This window comes from Martes martes (assembly GCF_963455335.1).
Source record: "Martes martes genome assembly, chromosome: 13".
Lineage (NCBI taxonomy): Eukaryota > Metazoa > Chordata > Mammalia > Carnivora > Mustelidae > Martes > Martes martes.
Window position 1 is genome coordinate 60,955,473 of NC_137901.1, and position 20,244 is coordinate 60,975,716.

Consider the following 20,244-nt stretch of genomic DNA (forward strand, 5'->3'; position numbering starts at 1 on the left):
GAGAAATTTTCAAACCAAGTTTGGAGAATCATTTAGTGCATCTTAACTTACATGTAAATTCCAGCTGGTCCATCCTGCAGAGTTGTAGGCGTCACTCCTAAGGTGATGCCTTATAATGAAATGAGTACATGAACATTGACTGGGGCTGTTGCTTCTTACCTAAGAAAACAACTGCTTCATCTTAGGCACTGACAAGACTTAGTGCTCATAGAAATTAGCATCTTCAAGCAAAACAGTGGTATAAACAAACAAACGGGTGGGAAAGCCTGTGACCTGCATAGATTCTTCCTGACCTTGTGTCGATTTCATTTGAAAGCTTGCTTAGCCTCCACGCTTGTGTTATTAATTTAATTAGATTTTTATTGTACAGCTGCCAGGAAAACAATCCCTTAAATTTGAATGGAAGTACTTTTCGCTGGTCTTTTATTTATGTAAATTTGTTAGAGATGTAATTGGTATGTAGCTCCTCTTTAATCTCCTCGTAATTTCTGTGAACCAGTAACTTAACACTTTCTAACTTTTAATCTTGAGTTACACAGCTGTAAAAAGTTGGCCTTTTTTCCAGAGAGCTCATGTTGTGTAGATCTCTTCTTTGAGTTTATATCAGCATGGTTTGAATTAGTAATAGTTTGTGGATTATTTAACATTTTTTGTCACACACAGAGTGATGTCACCAGTGAATTGAGCGCCACGATTATTCAAGCCAGTCTAATTCCATCAGAGGAACAGGCTGTGGAAAAGCTGAGAGAGAAAGGTCCATGTCAAAGTAGAAGTAAAGTAGCACCATCGTATAATCAGAAAAACTCAGATACAGACAATGTGACTGAAACAACTTCTCTGAGTAGCAAACCTGAAGATGTAAAACCTTACTTTAGGCTGAATAAAGATCTTTCCTCCAGGAGTGGAGACCTATCAGAAACCGGTACAGTAGGGTTGACCTCTAACCCCAGTGAACTGGACCAGATCAGCCTGGCTGTACAGAGCAAGTCAGGTCTCACCCACCCAGTTGCGTCAGCGATGCCACACCGCCCTGTGTCACACCAGGCGTCTGTGAACAAAGGTGAAAGAGTAGCCTCTGAAGATACGCTGACTGCCGACAGTGCAGTAAGTGGCCAGATTCCTCATCGGATGGCCCCTGGACACCAGGGCACCCCTATTCCCAGCACTCTGTCTTGTGGCTCTGCTCCTGAGATGCAGAATGTGCCCAGCGCAGTTCCTACACTCTTGACTCAACATTCTTTTACTGCAGCTCCCTTTGCCCAGCAGTATTTGGGAACACTACCTTCAGCTGGAAATGTTGCTTTGCCCCAGTGCCGTGCTGGCAGTACCACTGTCTTTGGGTTCTCGGGAAGCTGTCCATATCCACCTGTCGCAGGAGATCACGTTCAGAATTCTGTGGCCATGGGAATTTGTCTAGGACAAAATATCGGCTCTGGGTTGATGGATCCCTCTTCCCTTTATAACCCATATCCTAATGCCTTAAATCAGAATCTTCTAAGTACCGCAAAACCTTTTCCTGTGCAGTCTGTTGGTACAAATTGTGGAATTGAACCGTGGGATTCAGGAATGCTGTCAGGATTTGGTAAGATGCTTTTTCTCTGTTATTGCTTATTGTTGCTTGCTCTTATTGAAAAATTGAATTTTCTCAAACAAGGCCACAAAACGAGTTTGTTTCAAGGACATACTGGTTGGTCTGAATTTCTCTTCATTTTATTCTTTGTCCTAAACTGAGAACACAGACCATAATACATTTCTGTGTGAGGGTCCCTGACATGGCCTTAGAAAAACACAAATACTTATGCAGGTAAACTCCCGAGTGCCTTTGTCTTCCTGTCTCCCCTGTACTCTGTGCTTAGATTTCTGTTCCTCTTTCAACTAGCAACCACCCAGTTTAGAATTGGCTCCCTGGAGGAGTGAGTCTCCTTCCACTTTTTAAAGTCTTTTGAGGGATGACAGTTGTGAGAGACAGCGCCCTTCCATCCTTATCTGCAGTGGCTGAACTGGCCCCAGATTCTTTCGTTAGAGACAGCCACTCTAAGCAGAGCTGGGTGCTGTGCTTTCCCTGACGCAGTGCACACGACCACTGGCATGCGGTCTTCCTCTCTACCCTCTTTTCTTCTCGAGGAAATTCCAAAGTTTCTGCGTAAGGATGGTGAAAAGATTGGTCTTACTAAAATTCTGCATAGATGTGCAAACCTTGAAAGAGCCTTCTGTAAGTTTTTTATTAGGTTAGGTAGTGGCTTGTATTTGTGGGAGAAAAAAGGAAGAGATTACTAATAGGCAGTCACATTGAAGAATTGATTAGCTGCAGATTGTGGGTTTGATTAGTTCTTTCAGTTTGTTCTTTCTGGGCTGGATACAACAGGAGAATATTGTTGGCCTGTGCTGAGGGTTATACAAAGTCAAGGACTCCTTAAGACCCAGGGCACTTCATACCATAGCTCTTGGGTGTCAACAGGTAGTCTTCTGTAAAAATTTCCATTTAGCCAGTTGTGCTTTTAATTAGGTGTTTGATATAACTAGCATTTGACCATGCTTTGTCTTTGCCCAGGGAAGGTCAGAGTACCTGAGGAATTGAAGTTTCCTCATGCTTGCTGTGTTGGCATTGCTTCGCAGACCTTCTTGAGTGTACTTAACCCGACTGACCGCTGGCTGCAGGTCAGCATTGGGGTTCTCACCATTAGTGTTAATGGTGAAAAGGTAAGCTTTTTGTGTCTTTCTCCTGTGACTTAGCAGGTGCGTTACGATTAATGCTGGATCTCTCTCTAGTACGTCCTTTTATACAGGGGAGTCTCTCCCCCCATCCTTGTATGCCTTGCACAGAATCATTGCAATGATATATGAAAGAATAGCATTATATCTTTTTCTTAGCCCCCCATTTTGTTGTAGTACATCCAGTGTAAGAATGGAAATCTCTTTGTTTCTCCTTTTTCTATCAGTTATTTATCTTTATATTTTGTTATTTATTCATCAAACTATATAAATGCACTTTTAGCGCTATTTAAACCACTGAAAGCTCTGATTTCTGCTGTTTCTTGGTTTTGTTAAATGTGATTGAATATAAGTTACTGACATTTATCCAAAAAGTTACTCTTGGGACCTATACCCTCATTCAGTAAGTGGAGTCCTTTTGACTAATTTATCTGACCATGTTCTTAACATGCTCTTTTTAAATACCTGGAGGGGCACCTGGGTGGCTCAGTGGGTTAAGCCTCTGCCTTCGGCTCAGGTCATGATCCCGGGTCCTGGGATCAAGCCCCACATTGGGCTCTGTGCTCGGCAGGGAGCCTGCTTCCCCCCTCTCTCTCTGCCTACTTCTCTGCCTACTTGTGATCTCTGTCTGTTAAATAAATAAATAAAATCTTTAAATACCTGGAAATACAGTTTTAACATGAACTCTTCCAGCAGTGGTCTCTCACATGATCAGCTAGAGGTGCTAAAGGACACAATTCTAAATCTCCTTTTATGATTACAGTGACGTATGTGGACATGAGGGAGCAGGGAGGGTGGGAAATGCGGTCAGCAACTTCCATTTTGGAATATCCTGGTTTTGCAGCTGCTGCTTGTAGTAAGCGTTGGTGTATGAGTTTACTTTCCCTCTTACCTCCTGATAATAACCCTTATTTACCTGGGGAACTAAGATTGTGTCTGCTTTCCCTCTTCCTAGCCTTTCCTCTCTGATCCTGAGGTTAGGTGGAATGTATGTGATTGGAGCAAAGCATTAACAGTGAGAGGTGAGCTTGGAGGCCCTTTTGGGGCACTTAGGAAGTAGTGTTGCTTCTGGACCTAGGAGTAGAAAAGAATGCCCTTGTGTACAGTGAGGAGGGAGGGTTTGAAGTGAGTCATAATCATGCACTTGGAGGCCTGATTAGGACCTGGGAGGTCAGTCTAAGCCCACTGATTGTACAGTTGCAAAAGCCATTCCTAGACGGTGTGTGGGGTGCCAGAGTACTGCTCCAGGGGCTCTTTCAGTGCAAGTGAGAGTGTAGATAGCTGTGTTTACTTTAAAACAGACCAAGGAATACACATTCAGCTGAGCTCCATAAGTCTTCATAATTTTGGCTAATTGTCCTTTACAGATAATGAGTTACAAGACTCGGATATTTTGGAAGAGTAATAAATTTTTGGATTTGATAGTTCAGGAAGAAAGGGATCTTAAACTAGTTGATCCTAATTCTTGATTTTCCTTGTGAAGCCATTTCTTCATGAACTGTGTGGCTTTTTTTTTTTTTTTTTCTTTTAAGGTGGATCTTTCAGCGTATCCTTGTTTAGTCTTCAAGAATAAAGTCATCATAAGACCTCATGCCACGGAAGAGATAAAAGTACTTTTCATACCATCCGATCCTGGGATTTTCAGATGTATATTCAGTGTTGCTTCTTGGCCATTTTCAGCAGATGCTGAGACCATAGCACAAGCAGAAGCCTTGGCATGTCGAGTCATTCTCACGGCTGTTGCCGAGACCCCTGTGATCGAGGTAACTGCTTGTAAGCCGGTCTGTCATCATGCCTGGCATTTGAATGAAGATTATTACTTGGGAAAGATGAATATGTGGTTAAATAGCTTTTAAGTTAACCATTGGTTCTTCAGAATATTTTATAATTTAAAATTATTTCTGTTATTTTACAGAAACAGAGATATACTTGCTAGATGTGGGTGTTAGTTTGGGATGTTCTTAAGTCACTAGACATACTGGGTTGTTTATTTTAAAGGAGACTAAGAAAGGTAACCACATCAGTGATTATCCCTGATGCTGTATGTAAATGTTGGATGTTATTTATTAGCCTTTTCTTATTTTTTAATTTTTTAAAAGATTTATTCATTTACATAATGTCTGTACCCAATGTGGGGCTCAGACTCGCAACCCCCGAGATCGAAAGTTGCTGCTCCACCAACTGAGCCGGCCAGGTGCCCCATATTAGCTGTTTAAATATCACTTTAAGAAACAATACAGTAAGTGGTTAGGTAGGGGAAATCTTGTATATATGTATATAGGGAAAATAAGAACAGTTGCCCTATGTTACAGGAATGAGTGTTTCAGTTTGGAATAGTGTTCAGTGACCACATCACATATGGATTTAAAAACTGTTTTGATGTTAGTTTTAAATGTTTGATTTTTGTTTTTGTTTTTTTTAAGATTTTATTTATTTATTTGACAGAAATCACAAGTAGGCAGAGAGACAGGCAGAGAGAGAGAGGGATGCAGGCTTCCCACTGAGCAGGGAGCCTGATGTGGGGCTCGATCCCAGGACCCTGGGATCATGACCTGAGCTGAAGGCAGAGGCTTAACCCACTGAGCCACCCAGGCGCCCTGATGTTAGTTTTAAATGGACATGAAGACAAAGCTGGAAGACGGCTTAGTGTCTCTAGTGATGAAGAAGCCACCAGCGTTGACAGTTTTGCCAGAGGTTGAGTACAGTTGTTTTCTCCCTGGAGTACTTCTCCCACACACTGCATACCATACTGTCGTTTTGTCCAGATGTCACCTCACACTGTTGATAGAATGGCAGTCCCTACCTCTGCCCTCATCCCCACATTGCCAGTTCCCTTTCTCTCACTTTACTTTTCTGCTTAGCATTTTCAGCAGTGACGTACTAAATACCTGTTTATTGTCTGATCCTCCTTGCCTCCACTAGAGTGTAAGCTCTTTGCGGGGCAGGATGTTTGTCTCTTCTTCACTTCCAGAATAGTGCTTGGCACATAGTGGGGGCTCAAGTAATACTTGAACTGTTGCTTCAAATAGAAGTAGAAATAGCAGTATTTCTAAACATGATGGTTTTTAAAATATTTTATTACATATTGCATGTATGTGTACCAAGACCAATGAATATAGTCAGTTGGCTGTTTCATCCGTGTGGTTAAAGATTTATGTATTAAGTCTGGCCGAAGACGACTTTGGATAGTTTCTTGGGGAAATTGGATTGTTATGCAATTTAAAGTACATTTATAGTTTCTCTGGGTTTATTTTTGAGATTTTATTTATTTTTATTTTTAGAGAGAGAGAGCACATGCATGAGTTGGGGGAGGGAGAGGGAGAGAATCTCAGGCAGACTCTGCTTAGTGCAGAGCCTGATGTGGGGCTTGATCTCAAGACCCTGAGATTATGACCTGAGCTGAAACTAGGAGTTGGACGCTTAACCAACTCAGTTACCCAGGCACCCCTAAAGTACATTTATAGTTTGCAAACGTGTTGGGAATGTTTCAGCTGCCTCTCACTGTTGCACTCCCCACATTGGAGTCAGAATACAGGTTGGGGAGAGGGAAAAGGAGTGAGAGATTCCATAGTGTAGTATGTGTTTGATTTATGTTAATGTTTCTTATGGGCTTGAAAAGAATGGCTCGCTCTTCTTTCTCTTGAGTGGAGAAATTCTTTCACATATCCTTTATCTCTGATTTATTACTATTGTGGTTCCAGTCTTCTGTATCATTACTAATGTTTCTGTGTGCTTTGTCTTTTGGCCTGTGAGAAGGATGTTTGTGGATTTGTCTCTTTCTCCTTATAATTCTTCTATTTATTTATGTCTTACGTATTCTGAGCTCTGTTGTTATGTGAATTGTTATGTATTGTGTGAAATTGTTCCTTTTTAAAATAAAAATTGTCTTTAATCCTTCCTTTGTATTAGTTTAGAAGTTACGGGTTTCTATTCCCTTTTTATTCAAATTGTTTACTCAGGTATAAAATTAATCAAGAGCTCTGTTCTAGCCCAAATAGCTCAAAAACCTATAGTCAGTCATTTTAGTATTCATCTTTTCCTTCTGTAATATCTTTGATTAATACTTTAGTCCCAAACCATTTTAAAACCCCAGCATTGAACTTTTTTAACAGATTGATCAAGCTATACATTTTTTTTTTTGCTCATTATTGTTTCTTGAATCTTATATTTTTACCTTTTTCATGGACTCTGTTATCTTTATTTAAAGTGTACTTATTTTGGGGCGCCTGGGTGGCTCAGTGGGTTGGGCCTTTGCCTTTGGCTCGGGTCATGATCTCAGGGTCCTGGGATCGAGCCCTACATCGGGCTCTCTGCTTGGCAGGGAGCCTGCTTCCCCCCCTCTCTCTGCCTGCCTCTCTGTCTACTTGTGATCTGTCTCTCTCTGTCAAATAAATAAACAAAATCTTTAAATTAAAAAAAAAATAAAGTGTACTTATTTTATAATTAATCCAGATTATTTCTAGTTCCTCAGCTGCTGATTCTTCCACTAGATTTGCTAGGTCTTCCCGATTACTTTCTTCATGTGGTTTCTGATTTTTGAATTGATAATTTAAATTTTTTATTTTTATTTATTTATTTATTAAAGCTTTTATTTATTTATTTACGGAGAGAGAGAGCACAAGCAGGGGGAGCTGCAGGCACAGGGAGAAGCAGGCTCCTCGCTGAGCAAGGAGCCCAATGCAGGACTTGATCCCAGGACCCTGGGATCATGACCTGAGCCGAAGGCAAATGCTTAACCGACTGAGCCACCCAGGTGTCCCTAGTAATTTAAGTTTTTTAAATGTGGGTTTTTGTCATGGAGGCTGTTCTGTGCTATAGAAATCCTGTGTGTCCATGGAGAGTACTCTGTATAAATGCTGGGGGCTCTAAAGTTTTCGGTGATTTTCAGCTTGGAGCTCCCATGCCTAGTGTGGTATAGGCCTGGGGTTTCACTTTTCTACAGATGATCTTCTAACACCCACCCATTTCTGGACAAACTTCCCTGATATCACCTCAGACATATAAACAATTTTTCCAAGTCCCTTTTCATAAAAGGGACACTTCTTTGAATCTTTGCGTTTGATGCGGGGAGCTCAAATTCCATTCCAGCCTCACCCTGCCCATAACAAGCTCAGAGTCCTACCTTCTGTTCTCAGGAGGGTGTTGAAGCTCAACTACCTTGGGAATGGGTTGATCCCAGACCTTCATGGAAGTCAGCTCCCATTTGTTTTTCCCTGTCTGTTTTGGATTTCCTTTTGCATTTGACCAGGCTGAAGAAATTTATGTATATTTTAAATATTATCCAACATTTCTACACATGTGGGTGTGAGGGGTCTGTGTTAGGTTGTTCTCCAGTGTTTAAAGAAGTCATCTGTCATGATGACAGGCACTCATTTTAAACTTTTGATATGTCTATTTTGATATCATTTTAAACATTTTCAGTTTTGTCAGAAATTTGGACTAAATCTGAAAATGTCAACATATATTTAGAAGGGAATTGAGAAGTTAAAATTGTATAATAATAAGCTCATAGCTTTTTGGAGGGAAGCTTATGTATTTTATAAATTGTCAGTTTGTCTTAAGATCTAATAGTCATTTCAAAGTAGCAACGACAAACATATAGCTTTGTTCTATAGTTTATATTTGGATACATAGACTGCCTAAAAAAAAAACAAACCTTAATGTTTATTTTTGTAGAAAATAGCAGCTGTAAATGGCCTAGGGAAACTTAAGTAAGTTTACATTTAATGCTGACTATTTGTGGCTATAAAGAGTAGTGACATGAATATAAGCTGTGGTGTATATTGATTTATTGCTTTTTAGAAATCAGTCTTTTCTTTCATAATTAGGTAGAAACAGAAAAGAAAGATGTTCTTGATTTTGGCGACTTGACTTATGGTGGCTGGAAGGCTCTGCCATTAAAATTGATAAACAAGACTCATGCCACTGTGCCAATCAGACTTGTTATTAATGCTGTAAGTACGAACATACAATAAGAAACTTTACAGAGCACGTTGATTTGGCATTGTAGACACTCCTGATACCATTCTTGATTAATTTTTCTTATGGAAGTAAATTTTTTGATTAAGGATTCTGTCAGCAGATTTAACATTTAACATCACACCAACATTGTACTGTTGGCTTTATTGAAACTGATTCTTCTATTTCTGAACAGAATGCCATAGCCTGGCGCTGCTTCACGTTTTCCAAGGCACCCATCCATGCTTCTTTGAAAGCTGCTCCATATGCCGACGTGATCGCTCAGCTGGCAGCTCCTTCTGTGGTCAACCACATGATGCCTGCCACTTATGATGGACAGGTAAGATGGCTTAGAATTAAAGAGGAAGTTAAGGTTCCAGATAGCTTATCTTTCATTAAGACTTAAATCTTAATACTATAATGTAAATCTTTTTTACTTTGTTTTATTTTATTTTATTTTATTTTACAGGATCCAGAATTTCTGATAATTTGGGTTCTTTTCCATAGTCCAAAGAAACGGGTCACTTCTTCAGGTATCATGTGTATGTTTTTTGGGAATTGCTTTAGTCTAGCTAAATAAACCACAAAATTGAGGCAGGCATATTTCCTCCATCAATAAATGTGAATACTTTGAGTAATTTGTCAAATATTTTATGTTGTTTTTAAAATGGGGCAGAGAGCATGCATGCTGTTTCGGGTCAAACCCATGTATGGGTAACCCCAGTAAGTACCACTGAAAACCTTTTGGGATCTTTTCTGCTCACTAATTTTATCACACCTACCAGTTAGATGTTTTTCTTTCTCTCCTTTCCTTTCCACTCATTTCTGTTCCTTTAAGAAGGAACAGAGGGGCACCTGGGTGGCTCAGTGGGTTAAGCCTCTGCCTTTGGCTCAGGTCATGATCTCAGGGTCCTGGGATCAAGCCCCAAATCGGGCTCTCTGCTCAGCAGGGAGTCCGCTTCCCTCCCCCACCCCACTTTCTCTGCCTGCCTCTCTGCCTGCTTGTGATCTCCATCTGTCAAATAAATAAATAAAATCTTTAAAAAAAAAAAAAAAAAAAAGAAGGAACAGAAAGACATCTTGCTTAGAATTTCTTGTGACCCCTGAGGGGATAAAGTTGGACCACATGAGGCATTTAGAATGAAATACCTCTCTGGTCTCCGAACTGAAAGAATGAACTTTTACAGAGATTTTAGACTCAGCAGAAGAGTTCTTGGCAAGAGTCGATATAGAAGTTGACAGCCCAAACCCTACTCCAGTCATTAAAAGTATTGGTCTTCAAGCAAGAACAGGAATAGCTAGGATACATGCTCCAAAAGACTTACAGGTACCCTAAACTCTTCTCGTTGCCATGATTTTATGTTCAGGTTGATTTCATTCTAATTGTGACATTATTTAAAATGTCGGTTTTACCCCATCCTCCAGACTATGCACTTGTTTGCCAGTGTGGCTTCCTCAACAAAGCAGCACTTACCTTTGAAAAATGCGGGGAATATTGACGTTTACTTAGACATCAAGGTAAGGATTTGTGTCAGAATGCTATGACATAGTATTTCCTCAGACTGTGAGACTGTATCTCCTCACATTCTGAAGGCTGCTCAGCTGCCTACATTGACAGAGTGCCATGGGGATCAAACGGAAGAACCCGTGTGAGTGCTTTAAAAGCTGAGGGCTACACTAGTATGAAATAGATGGTGGGGTACTGTAACTTTGACATCTGCTGTTTTAATCTAGAACCAAGTTCTAGATTAGTTCTGGAAAAATGTGTGTGTTACCCTAGTGGATAGGTGGAATCGGAGGAGAGTGATCACATATGTAGACTTCAGTTCTGAAATGGGTCAGTGAGCAAGAAGATATTAGTGACAGGAATCTCTTGGGATGTCATGGGATGGGAGATGAAGTTTGTTATGGAAGAGAAAGTGCCCTTTCCAAGAGAATAAGACAAGGTGGGGCAGTGACAGACAAGACAGAAGGGAAAAATAACTTATCAGAGTAAATGAAAGATGAGAGTAACTGAGTAAAATCCGTATTTGTCCAAGTCGGCATTTAGTTATAATTGTATAAATATTTAGATCCCAGATCAAGGAAGTCACTTTTCAGTGGATCCAGAGAATCTATTCCTTAAACCTGGAGAAGAACACGAAGTTATAGTTACCTTTACTCCAAAGGATCCCAAAGCCTGTGAGGAAAGGTAATACAAAATTCTTTATAATGACAAGTTTTTACTCTTCTCTCAAAATAGCCATGTGCTTCAGTCCACAGCCTGAGTGATAGAGTACATGTTTTATCTCACCTAATAGATAGTATAGTTCTCTTTACCCTCTTTTTGCCTCAGATTTTCTTCTTTTTGTTTACTAAAACTCTCTTTTATACCAGGTAACTAGAAATTAAGAAATTACTATTTTTCAAATATATTCTGACAAAAGTAAATAATAAAATGTCAGTCTTGATGTTTCTCTTTAACCTTTCCTTGCTCTCCAAAGGAACCATTGCCAGTTGTTAAAGATGCTTCCCCACCCACCACCCTTTCTCCAGGCTTGTGACATTTTGGTGCCCAAATCATAAGTGAATATTACCTGATAGTGGGCAGAGCACCATTGTCATTAGTATTTGAACTTGCTTGGTAAACAGAGCTTAGAAGCATGTTGTCCTGAGACACAATGGCCTGTCCTCCACCTGGGTTATAGAATGCTCAGTCCGCCCCTGTGACCTTATGGAGAAGAGCTGACCTGCACAGATGGGACTGCTTGTCTCTGGAACGTGCGCCTGCAACGTCACTGGGTTAATTCTTTCATCTAAGAAGGTTTCCTCAACTCTTCTCAAACGCCTCATTAATAGTAGTTGGTAATATTCCTATGGCCCCATGAACGTCCCCGCTCCCATTATGTAGAGGTATTGTGACTGTCTCTTTCCTTGTCTGTTCCTCTCTGGAATACAAGCTCAGGGTGGGAATGTCATTGTATCCTCAGCACCCAGTTCAGTCTCTTGGGACAGAGGAAGCCTGTGGGGAATAGATGCCAGTAAAATTGAATTCTGGACATTCAACTTAGATGGTTTTCTTTGTTAGGATCCTAAAAATATTCGTGCAGCCATTTGGACCTCAGTATGAAGTGGTGTTAAAAGGTGAAGTAGTTTCTTCGGGAAATAAACCTCTGGCACCTGGCTCTTGCTGCTCAGATGTTCCAGCGATTTTGTCCAACAAGCAATTTCTGGCCTGGGGGGGTGTTCCTCTGGGTAGAACACAGTAAGTATGCGCGTAGCAGCCTCTGAGTGTGAAGATTCTGCTGTCAGCACCTAGTGTTAGTCTCTGCTGTAATAATTATGACCACCTTCATGTTTTTAGAGTTGAAATAAAGCTGTCCTATGTTTCTTAATCTTCCTATCATGAATTCAGATGTTTTCATTAAAATTTTCACCTCTGCAGTCCAGAAAAATACATTTCCGTTTTCTTTAGCTCTTTTCTCTACTGATTACCAAATTTAGGCAATTAAGAGTTTCTTTGTTCCTTTTCTGGAAAACCGTATGGAAAGGTAGGAAGGAAAAATAATGAGAGACCTGGCATTCTGCTTAAGGAGTTCACAAAGTAGTCAGTGAATACTTTGTACTTTAAAGAGTGTAGGGAGTCTTTAATAGAGCAGATATATTCTGTCATAGGTTAATGTGAATTACATCTCGGATCTTATTTTTATGTGTACTTTGATATGCATTTTGAATATGAACTCTGAATTAATAAGTTGGCATATAATATGTAGTATGGTAATATTTTTTCCCTTCATAAGCTTGGTAACATAGCTAAAAATTTTTTACCAACCTCATATATACCAAGTAATAACCTAGTAATTATTAAAACTCAGTGTTTCCTCTTTCATATTTTGCATTTTTATGTTTGACCTAAAACGCAAGACCTTTTTTTTTTTTTTTTTTTTAACCTATACATTTTTTTGCACCTGAGAGATCAGAAACTCCTGGCTGAATCTTCTTTAAAATCTGTTTTGTCAGTGCACAAAGGATCTAATTGAACCGCCTTACTTTATAGAGTTCATACATCTGCTTAACTATCCGTGTGGTCATACATACCTTGTCTTGTTCCAAAAGCAGCTTTCAAAAGGACACAGTAAGATAAAAACAGTTCAGGGCGGACGGCTGTGGGAAAATGAGATGTGGTCATCATAAAGGTAGTGTCCAAAGGTTCACCTGCAGACCCTGTATGCTTGCCTTGATGTGGGTCTTGTGTTCGGTTCTGACTCCTCCCCCATCATCCTGAAACAAGGCACAGTGTTCAGAGCTTAAGAACAAGCCAGTTACTGTGTGAGGGAGTGTAGCTGTTCCTGCTATAGACTTAAGGCATTTCCTCCAGGATCCTTTTAAAGAGAAATCCATACAATATAGTGAGTCTCAAAGTAAAACAGCTTCACAGCAAATACTCCTATGAGGATCCTCCCCCTTTGAGGTGCTCAGTCCAGTCTGGATGCGTCACATGGGAACACTCAGCTAACAGCGTTTTCTGGGTACTGAAGCATGTGGTGGCTTGATTGAGACAGCTTAGGCCCCTAAAAGAATGGTGGGCTGTGTATTCTTGAAGCAGCTCTCAGTAAAAATTCTTTGAGCTAGACCTTTGAAAAATCCTGAGGTATTGTGCCCTTTTTAGTTAGCTCCTGTGTTGTTATGTCATATGCTTTTTGCAGCAGTTAAGAAGGAATACACATTGAAAGTAAAGGCTGAACAAGGGCCTGTTTCTCTATAGAAGGCTTTTCCAGTTTTGTACAGTTGAACCTGAACAGCGTCTGTATGCCAGATTTTTCCTTGAAACATTAATTTGTGGTCTGCTCCAATACATATACAAATGGTGATTGAGACCTTGAAGTTCTGTGCTATCGATGTGGCCGAAATAACTTAGCTGTTCAGATCAGCCATTGATGTCTAAGTAAAAGGAAGTGGGGGGGCGCCTGGGTGGCTCAGTGGGTTAAAGCCTCTGCCTTCAGCTCAGGTCATGATCCCAGGGTCCTGGGATCGAGCCCCACCTCGGGCTCTCTGCTTAGCAGGGAGCCTGCTTCCTCCTCTCTCTCTATCTCTCTGCCTGCCTCTCTGCCTACTTGTGATCTCTATCAAATAAATAAAATCTTAAAAAAAAATAAAATAAAATACTTAAAAAAAAAAAAAAGGAAGTGGAAAATCACTTTCCAGTGCGCCCTGGCAACCATGGCATTATGACAGTGCAGACTCTGGCAAGCATCAGTTACTGCGTGTCTCTGTTGACACACAGCTTATTGTATTATTGCTCTTTACTTTAACCAAAGGCAGAAGAGAGCTCAGTAAGAGTCATCATCATCCTTGTGTTGTTCTTGACAGAATTCCCCGCCTTCTGATAAAATTTGTAGGAAATGATTAATGTGGTAAAAATGGCTGCTCTTAAAATCTAGCTGCTCCAGATGCTGTAACATCCTAAAATCTTATAGCTCATATGAAACAAAATTAATGTGTGCTAAACTTTTTTTTTTTTTTTTTCAGATAAGAAATTCCATTAGTGAGGTTGAAAATGGGGGCACTGTCTTATGCATACTTCTAGACTTCTCAGTGGCATTTTTTTCTCTGGCTCTCTCCTGAGTGAAGGGACTTCAGGCTGTCCTCTTTTATTTCTTGAATTCCCTTCCTCATGGAGATTCATGGTCCACCTTCTAATCCAACAGATGTAAGTGTAAGCCCCATGCCAGCACAGGGAATTGACCTGAAGAACTGTCATGTCCCCTGTTTATTGTTGATGAGGTGTCTTAACTCAGCCTGGAGGAGCTTGCCAGTCATATGAAAAGGACACTACCTTAGTCCTTGGATGCTATGCCACATGATGGCTGAAAGTGGTCTTGTTGAAAGCGATAGATCCATAGGAAACATGCCTAATGTATGTACAGTCTTTGGTGCAGTGCCTGCCTAGCTAAACTATGGACTTGTGTTTCTGTAGTCCCCTTATCCATTGTGGTGTCCTGCATAGAACAATTACTTTTCCACCCCAAGTATCTTACGCTACTCCTTTGTAAGGATGTTGCAGCAGAGTTTATGGTAAAGTGGTGTACTGTCTGCTTAGAAAGAGATCACTTTCTGCCCATTAGAAATATCCTAGGAAATAGTCAGAGGGCTGTGACCCAGTGGGTGCTAGGAGAGGACTCAGAAACAAAGGGTGGGAGACGCTGGTGCCTACTAGGTGCCCTTCCGATGTGGTACTTGCCTGTTCTCTGCCTGTCTTTGTGGAAGAAGGTGCTTGTTGCAAAATGGAAATTTGAAGGGAGCTCTTCTAGAGTAAAGAGGAAAAAATTCATATATAATGTGGGGGTGCAGTGTTCTCATTGAGTAATGCGTTTTGCCTCAGTTATAGATAGAAATGATAATTAATAAAATTATATTTTCAAAGGGTAAAGTGGTCCAAAGTGGTATTTCATTCCAACGTTTTTGGATTTTTGAAGTTCTGTATTTTTCCATATATTCATTCATTCATTCTAGTTTCTCTCTCATAAGTCTGCATCTATACTTTGGTTATTTGTTGGTTAGGATTTAGTATTTTTTTCTTACTAATTTGTGTGGACCCTATATAATAAAGAAGTTAAACCTTTTTTATTTTGTGTAGTTGCTTTTTAAAACTAGAAACTGAACTCCCCCTTCCCCGGATTGGTAACTCTACTACTTGAAAATGATAACCACGTTTCTTTAAAAAGAGATAAAACATAAAAGCTTTTAAAGAATTATTTTTTTCAGTAAATCTCTCCTAGTCAATGTTCCTATGAATATTTTTCTTGGGTATACTGATAGCAGAAGGTCTTGCATTTTATTCTGAGGTTAAGCTCAGCAACCTTTCCCCTTTATCCCAAGTTGGACAAGATACAAGATATAGACCACAGTTTAAATAATGTAACTGCCATTATTCAGAATTTGAATACAATGGAGATTTACTAATGATTTTCTATTCTCCCAATGAAGCGGATTCATGTATTTTCAAAAATTGAAGGAGTTGTGTTTTGTTTTGTTTTTTTTTTTACCACCAGCCAGCTGTTATTCATAGTCTATTGTACTTGCATATCACAACTTTTTAAAAGTGTGGTTAATTCAGGGTACTGTTTAAAAGACTAATTTGTGCAAATGAGGCTCTTAGAGTGAAACGCCTGAGTGGTGTGCCTGGGACTCCTTTGTTCGCATGAAAGCTAGGAATTCAAGCTAAGCATAGTATTGACTTAGCGACTTAATGAATTTGTTAATCTGGATTTTCATTTGATTGTTTTACAAGACAGCTAAGGCTTATGTGTGTAGTGTAAATAACAAGGTCCGCTAAGAAGCTGTAATAGGAGAATGATTAAACCCAAAGAGTTTCTTTGACAAAGTGGTTATGTTTTGAGTATGTTTTCAGAAATGTGGCATCTTAGGACTGTGGAGATAGCTTTCCAGGCTGCTAATAAAGTAGTATATGTAATCCAGCCCATCTCTAAACATTGCAGTTGGTTTTAATTGGCTTTGGTTTTATAGTTGTAGCAATATCCATGGAGGAAAACTACGTTTACAATGTGTAATTGTTTCTAGGCTTCAGAAGCTAGCTTTACGGAATAATTGTACATATACAACCCAGCATCTGCGACTGCTCATCAGAGGACAAGACCAGGACTGCTTTCAGGTTCGTAGAGTGCCTGGTGCTGTTCCATGTTCTTTTAGACCACTTACATATGCAGACCATTGGGTGGTGCTTCATCTTTGAAGCTTTGGGTTGGTTGATGGTAGTTTTATTTGGACTCCTGCTTTTGTTGTATGCAGTGATTGTTTTAAATTGTAGCTTCAGCACACTTTTGGTTCAGAAGAACGACTAACCAGTAACTGTGAGATTAGAATGCGTCCAAAAGAAGACATTCACATCTCTGTGTTATTTGCACCTACTCGATTATCTTGTATGTTGGCTAAACTAGAAATTAAACAACTGGGAATTCGATCACAACCGGGCTTTAAGTTCACGGTAAGATGATTTTATTGCTTTTTTTCCTCCCATGGAGTTTCTTACATGTTGTAACTATTAGTTTAATATTGGTAAATTATGTATACTCTGCTTTTTGTAAGTCAGAATAGGTGATTGCCTTGCTTTACAAACAAGTTAGGAAGTAATTAATACACTTTGTACAAGTGTTGTGTTATGAGAGTAGTCTCCATAGTATTCCGGTAGGAAACCATCTCTTCTTGTGCCTTTAAGTTTCATTTCAGCTTGAGAATTTTGAAGTGTACCCAACAGGAACACATTTTTTGGTAAAGCCAGATCAAACTGTTTAATATACTACCTTTCCAAGTAAATTGTATTCTTTCAATTCAGCAAAATACCTATTGACACCAATTACTAGACTCATCCAGAACTAGAGATACAAAGACGAGAGCTTTTTGTATTTTGTTTCTTCCCAACATAATTTTTAAAAAGGATTTCAACTCATTTCTTTAGATTTATTTAGAGCAGTGAGAGATGAAGTTGGTATATCATTGAGAAAAGGAAAGAAGGACAGGGTGATCAAACACAGTGTACTCCGTAAAAGTGCATACCTTAAAACGACCCGGTTTTTGGCTGTGGGGCTGGAACTAAAATGTTGGTCCATTTTCTAGTGCTAGAGAAGGAATGTAATGAATTACAAGATTAGCACCAATTAAAAGGTTGGTTTTTTGTTTGTTTGTTTTTTGAGAGAGAGAGACTGAACAGTGAGGCGGGGGAGGGGGGTGGGATAGGAGGAGGGGCAGCGGGAGAGAGAGAAAGAATCCCAACACAGGGCTCAATCTTATGACCCCGAGATCATGACCTGAGCCAAAATTAAGAGCTGGACGCTTCACTGACTGAGCCACCCAGGCACCCTTGAAATAGTTTTTTTAAACAGTAGATCTTTATGGCAAATCTAGCTTTTTTTGATGCTGAAGCTTGACATATTCTCTGGAGCTCTCACCTTGGCCCCATGAGCTGTGGTGGGCAAAATTGTTTAAAGATGTAAGTGGTCAGGTGCCTGGCTGGCTCAATCAGTAGAGCATGTGACTCTTGATCTTGGGATTCTGAGTTTTAGACCCACGTTGGGGGTAGGGTTTACTTAATTAAAAAAAAAAAAAAAAGCATGTAAGTGTTGTCTTTAGGAAGAACATCCTTGTACATGAGCCGAGGACGCAGTGCCAGAGTACCACATAACCTGATGGTCTGGTTTCAAGTCAGAATCAGTGGTTTGTGGAGAGGACTACATGGGCAAGCCAATACCAATTTATGAGGTCCCTAATTTAATTTAATTTAATTTAATTTAATTTAAGATTTTATTTATTTATTAGAGAGAGATTCTGGGCTCAATCTCAGGACCCGGAGATCATGACCTGAGCCAAAGGCAGACACTTAACTGACTGAGCCACCCATGTACCCCTGTTTATTTATTTTAGAGAGAGAGAGATAGAAAGAGCACGTGTGTGTGAGCTGGGGGAGGGAACGGGAGAGAGAGAATCTCAGGCAGACTCTGGATGAGCTAGGAGCTCCATCCCAGGATCCTCAGATCATGACCTGAGCCAAAATAGTTAGATGCTTACTTAATAGACTGAGCCACCCAGATGCCAATTAAAGGAGTGCATTTTAAAGGATATGGAAAGTTTGTTTTCCAGCACCATATCTATTTTCCTACATTTTTATTTATAGACTTTATTCTTGAATCCTTGTTTCCTGGTAGTGCTGAACCCTGTGGAAGCAGCCTGGCTTAGAGACCACACCGGTTGGCCCCTAAAGCCTGCCTCTAGTCTGCATTCTGGCTACCAGGGGGTCTGTCCTCTGGGAGTTGAGTTCTTGGCTTCTGTTTGGTCCCTTTGGCACACTTCTTTTCTCATGCTGGTAGATCAAAAGCTAACAGGAGTATAGAACAATAGATTTTGTTTCACTAACACATTTCATTTTCTAAATTGATAATTATTGGGAAGTTGGAAGAATTATATGGTGAACCCTCACATACCCTACTACTTAGATTCTGCAGTTAACATTTTGCTGTATTTCTTTGATCACATATCTCACCATCCATCAATTTGTCTTTTTTTTTAAGCATTTCAAAATAAATTACAGACATCAGTATATTTCACCGTAAACACTTCTTAAGCAAGTTTATCTATACTAATCTTTTATTCCTTAATCATCTAAGCTTGGCTTGTATAACAATGAAATAATTTAGCATACCTAAAAATTGGAAGGTAAATAATTTTGCAACTCTTTGATTTGTTTTTGTCCTAAGAGAAGTTCTTTAATATAATGCTGGACTGGAATTGGGGTAACTAGCCAAAGTACACAAAAAATAATAGTTATATTAAATCTGTGAGGGGTTTTTTTTCTTCCTGTCTATAATTTAATCTTCTTTCTGCTTACATAAAAATAATTTTGGATATATGTATTTTCTGCTTATAGATACCTTTGTCTGGATATGGAGGAACAAGTAATCTTATTTTGGAAGATGTTAAAAAGTTATCTGACAGTTACATGGTAACAGTGAATGACTTAATACCTGGCAAAGAAAGTAGAATTGTTTTTTCTGTTCATAACACTGGCTCTCGGGCAGCTTTTGTTAAAGCAGTAGGTTTTAAGGATTCTCAGAAAAAAGTTTTGCTGGATCCTAAAGTTTTAAGGATTTTTCCAGATAAATTTGTGCTCAAAGAAAAAACACGAGAAGTAAGTATAAGTCTCTGCACTAAAAACATTGGACTCATTTTTAGGTTAAATTAAGAATTATGTATTTTATGGCTAAAAACTAGTATTTGAGAGTAATGAAAGGGTGGGAATACCTGATCATCTTAGAAATACTGTCATGTGCATCCTTGTGTATTGACTGTTTAGGCTTATATGATCGTTAACTCACAATGAAATGACTTAAGAAAAATATTTAATATTGACTCCTGATTTTTTTTTCCTTTGGCATCAGGATGTTACTATAATATATAATCCATCAGTCAGGGAGAGCAATTATACAACCACAACAGAACTGTCAACTATATACTTCTTTGGTGGCGATGAAATTTCGAGACAGCAGTATCGAAGGTAGGTTATTTATCTTAGATGATGTTGGAAACTCTTCAGTAGAAATAATGAAGGCTTAAAAATGGGTTGGGATTTGAAAGTTATAGAACATGCTCAGCTATTTATTAGTAAACCGGTAGCTGAAAAGCTGATAGTCCACTATGATAGTCTAATTTATGAGGAAGAAATGCGTGTGGGAAACCCGTCTGCCATATTTGCATTATGCCTTCTTTTCTAGACGTATGTATTGTGCCTCTTCTCCTTTATGCAAACAGGTACCTTAGACTTCATACTAGGATGGTGTTCCTAATGATGATAGGTCAATTTTAGAACAGATTTAGGAACTACTGAAAGAATATATTGTGTATAAACACACCTTACTTATTTGTAGTATTTCTGGAAGTGTTGTGAATTATTTGAAGGGATTAAGTTGTATTTAGAAATGTGTAGGGTATTTAACTTGACTAGCTTAACGCATGTGCTTCTAGAAAATTTGGTACTTCTAAATATACTTTAATACACAAAAATGTCAAATTTAGACATTTAGATTT

At 39.3% G+C, this 20,244-nt stretch overlaps 1 protein-coding gene across 1 annotated transcript in view; it reads left to right on the top strand.

The window, feature by feature from the left end:
• CEP192 (centrosomal protein 192) overlaps positions 1-20,244 on the top strand; it is a 128,484-nt gene that overhangs the window by 77,513 nt on the left and 30,727 nt on the right. Inside the window, exons 20-33 of the mRNA XM_080822025.1 lie at positions 664-1,582; positions 2,552-2,700; positions 4,245-4,475; positions 8,541-8,666; positions 8,867-9,010; positions 9,140-9,203; positions 9,858-9,997; positions 10,096-10,188; positions 10,743-10,861; positions 11,738-11,914; positions 16,231-16,321; positions 16,478-16,654; positions 19,088-19,348; positions 19,599-19,714. Coding sequence (XP_080678151.1) covers positions 664-1,582; positions 2,552-2,700; positions 4,245-4,475; positions 8,541-8,666; positions 8,867-9,010; positions 9,140-9,203; positions 9,858-9,997; positions 10,096-10,188; positions 10,743-10,861; positions 11,738-11,914; positions 16,231-16,321; positions 16,478-16,654; positions 19,088-19,348; positions 19,599-19,714 — 2,807 coding nt within the window. The remainder of the gene's footprint in view (positions 1-663; positions 1,583-2,551; positions 2,701-4,244; positions 4,476-8,540; positions 8,667-8,866; positions 9,011-9,139; positions 9,204-9,857; positions 9,998-10,095; positions 10,189-10,742; positions 10,862-11,737; positions 11,915-16,230; positions 16,322-16,477; positions 16,655-19,087; positions 19,349-19,598; positions 19,715-20,244) is intronic.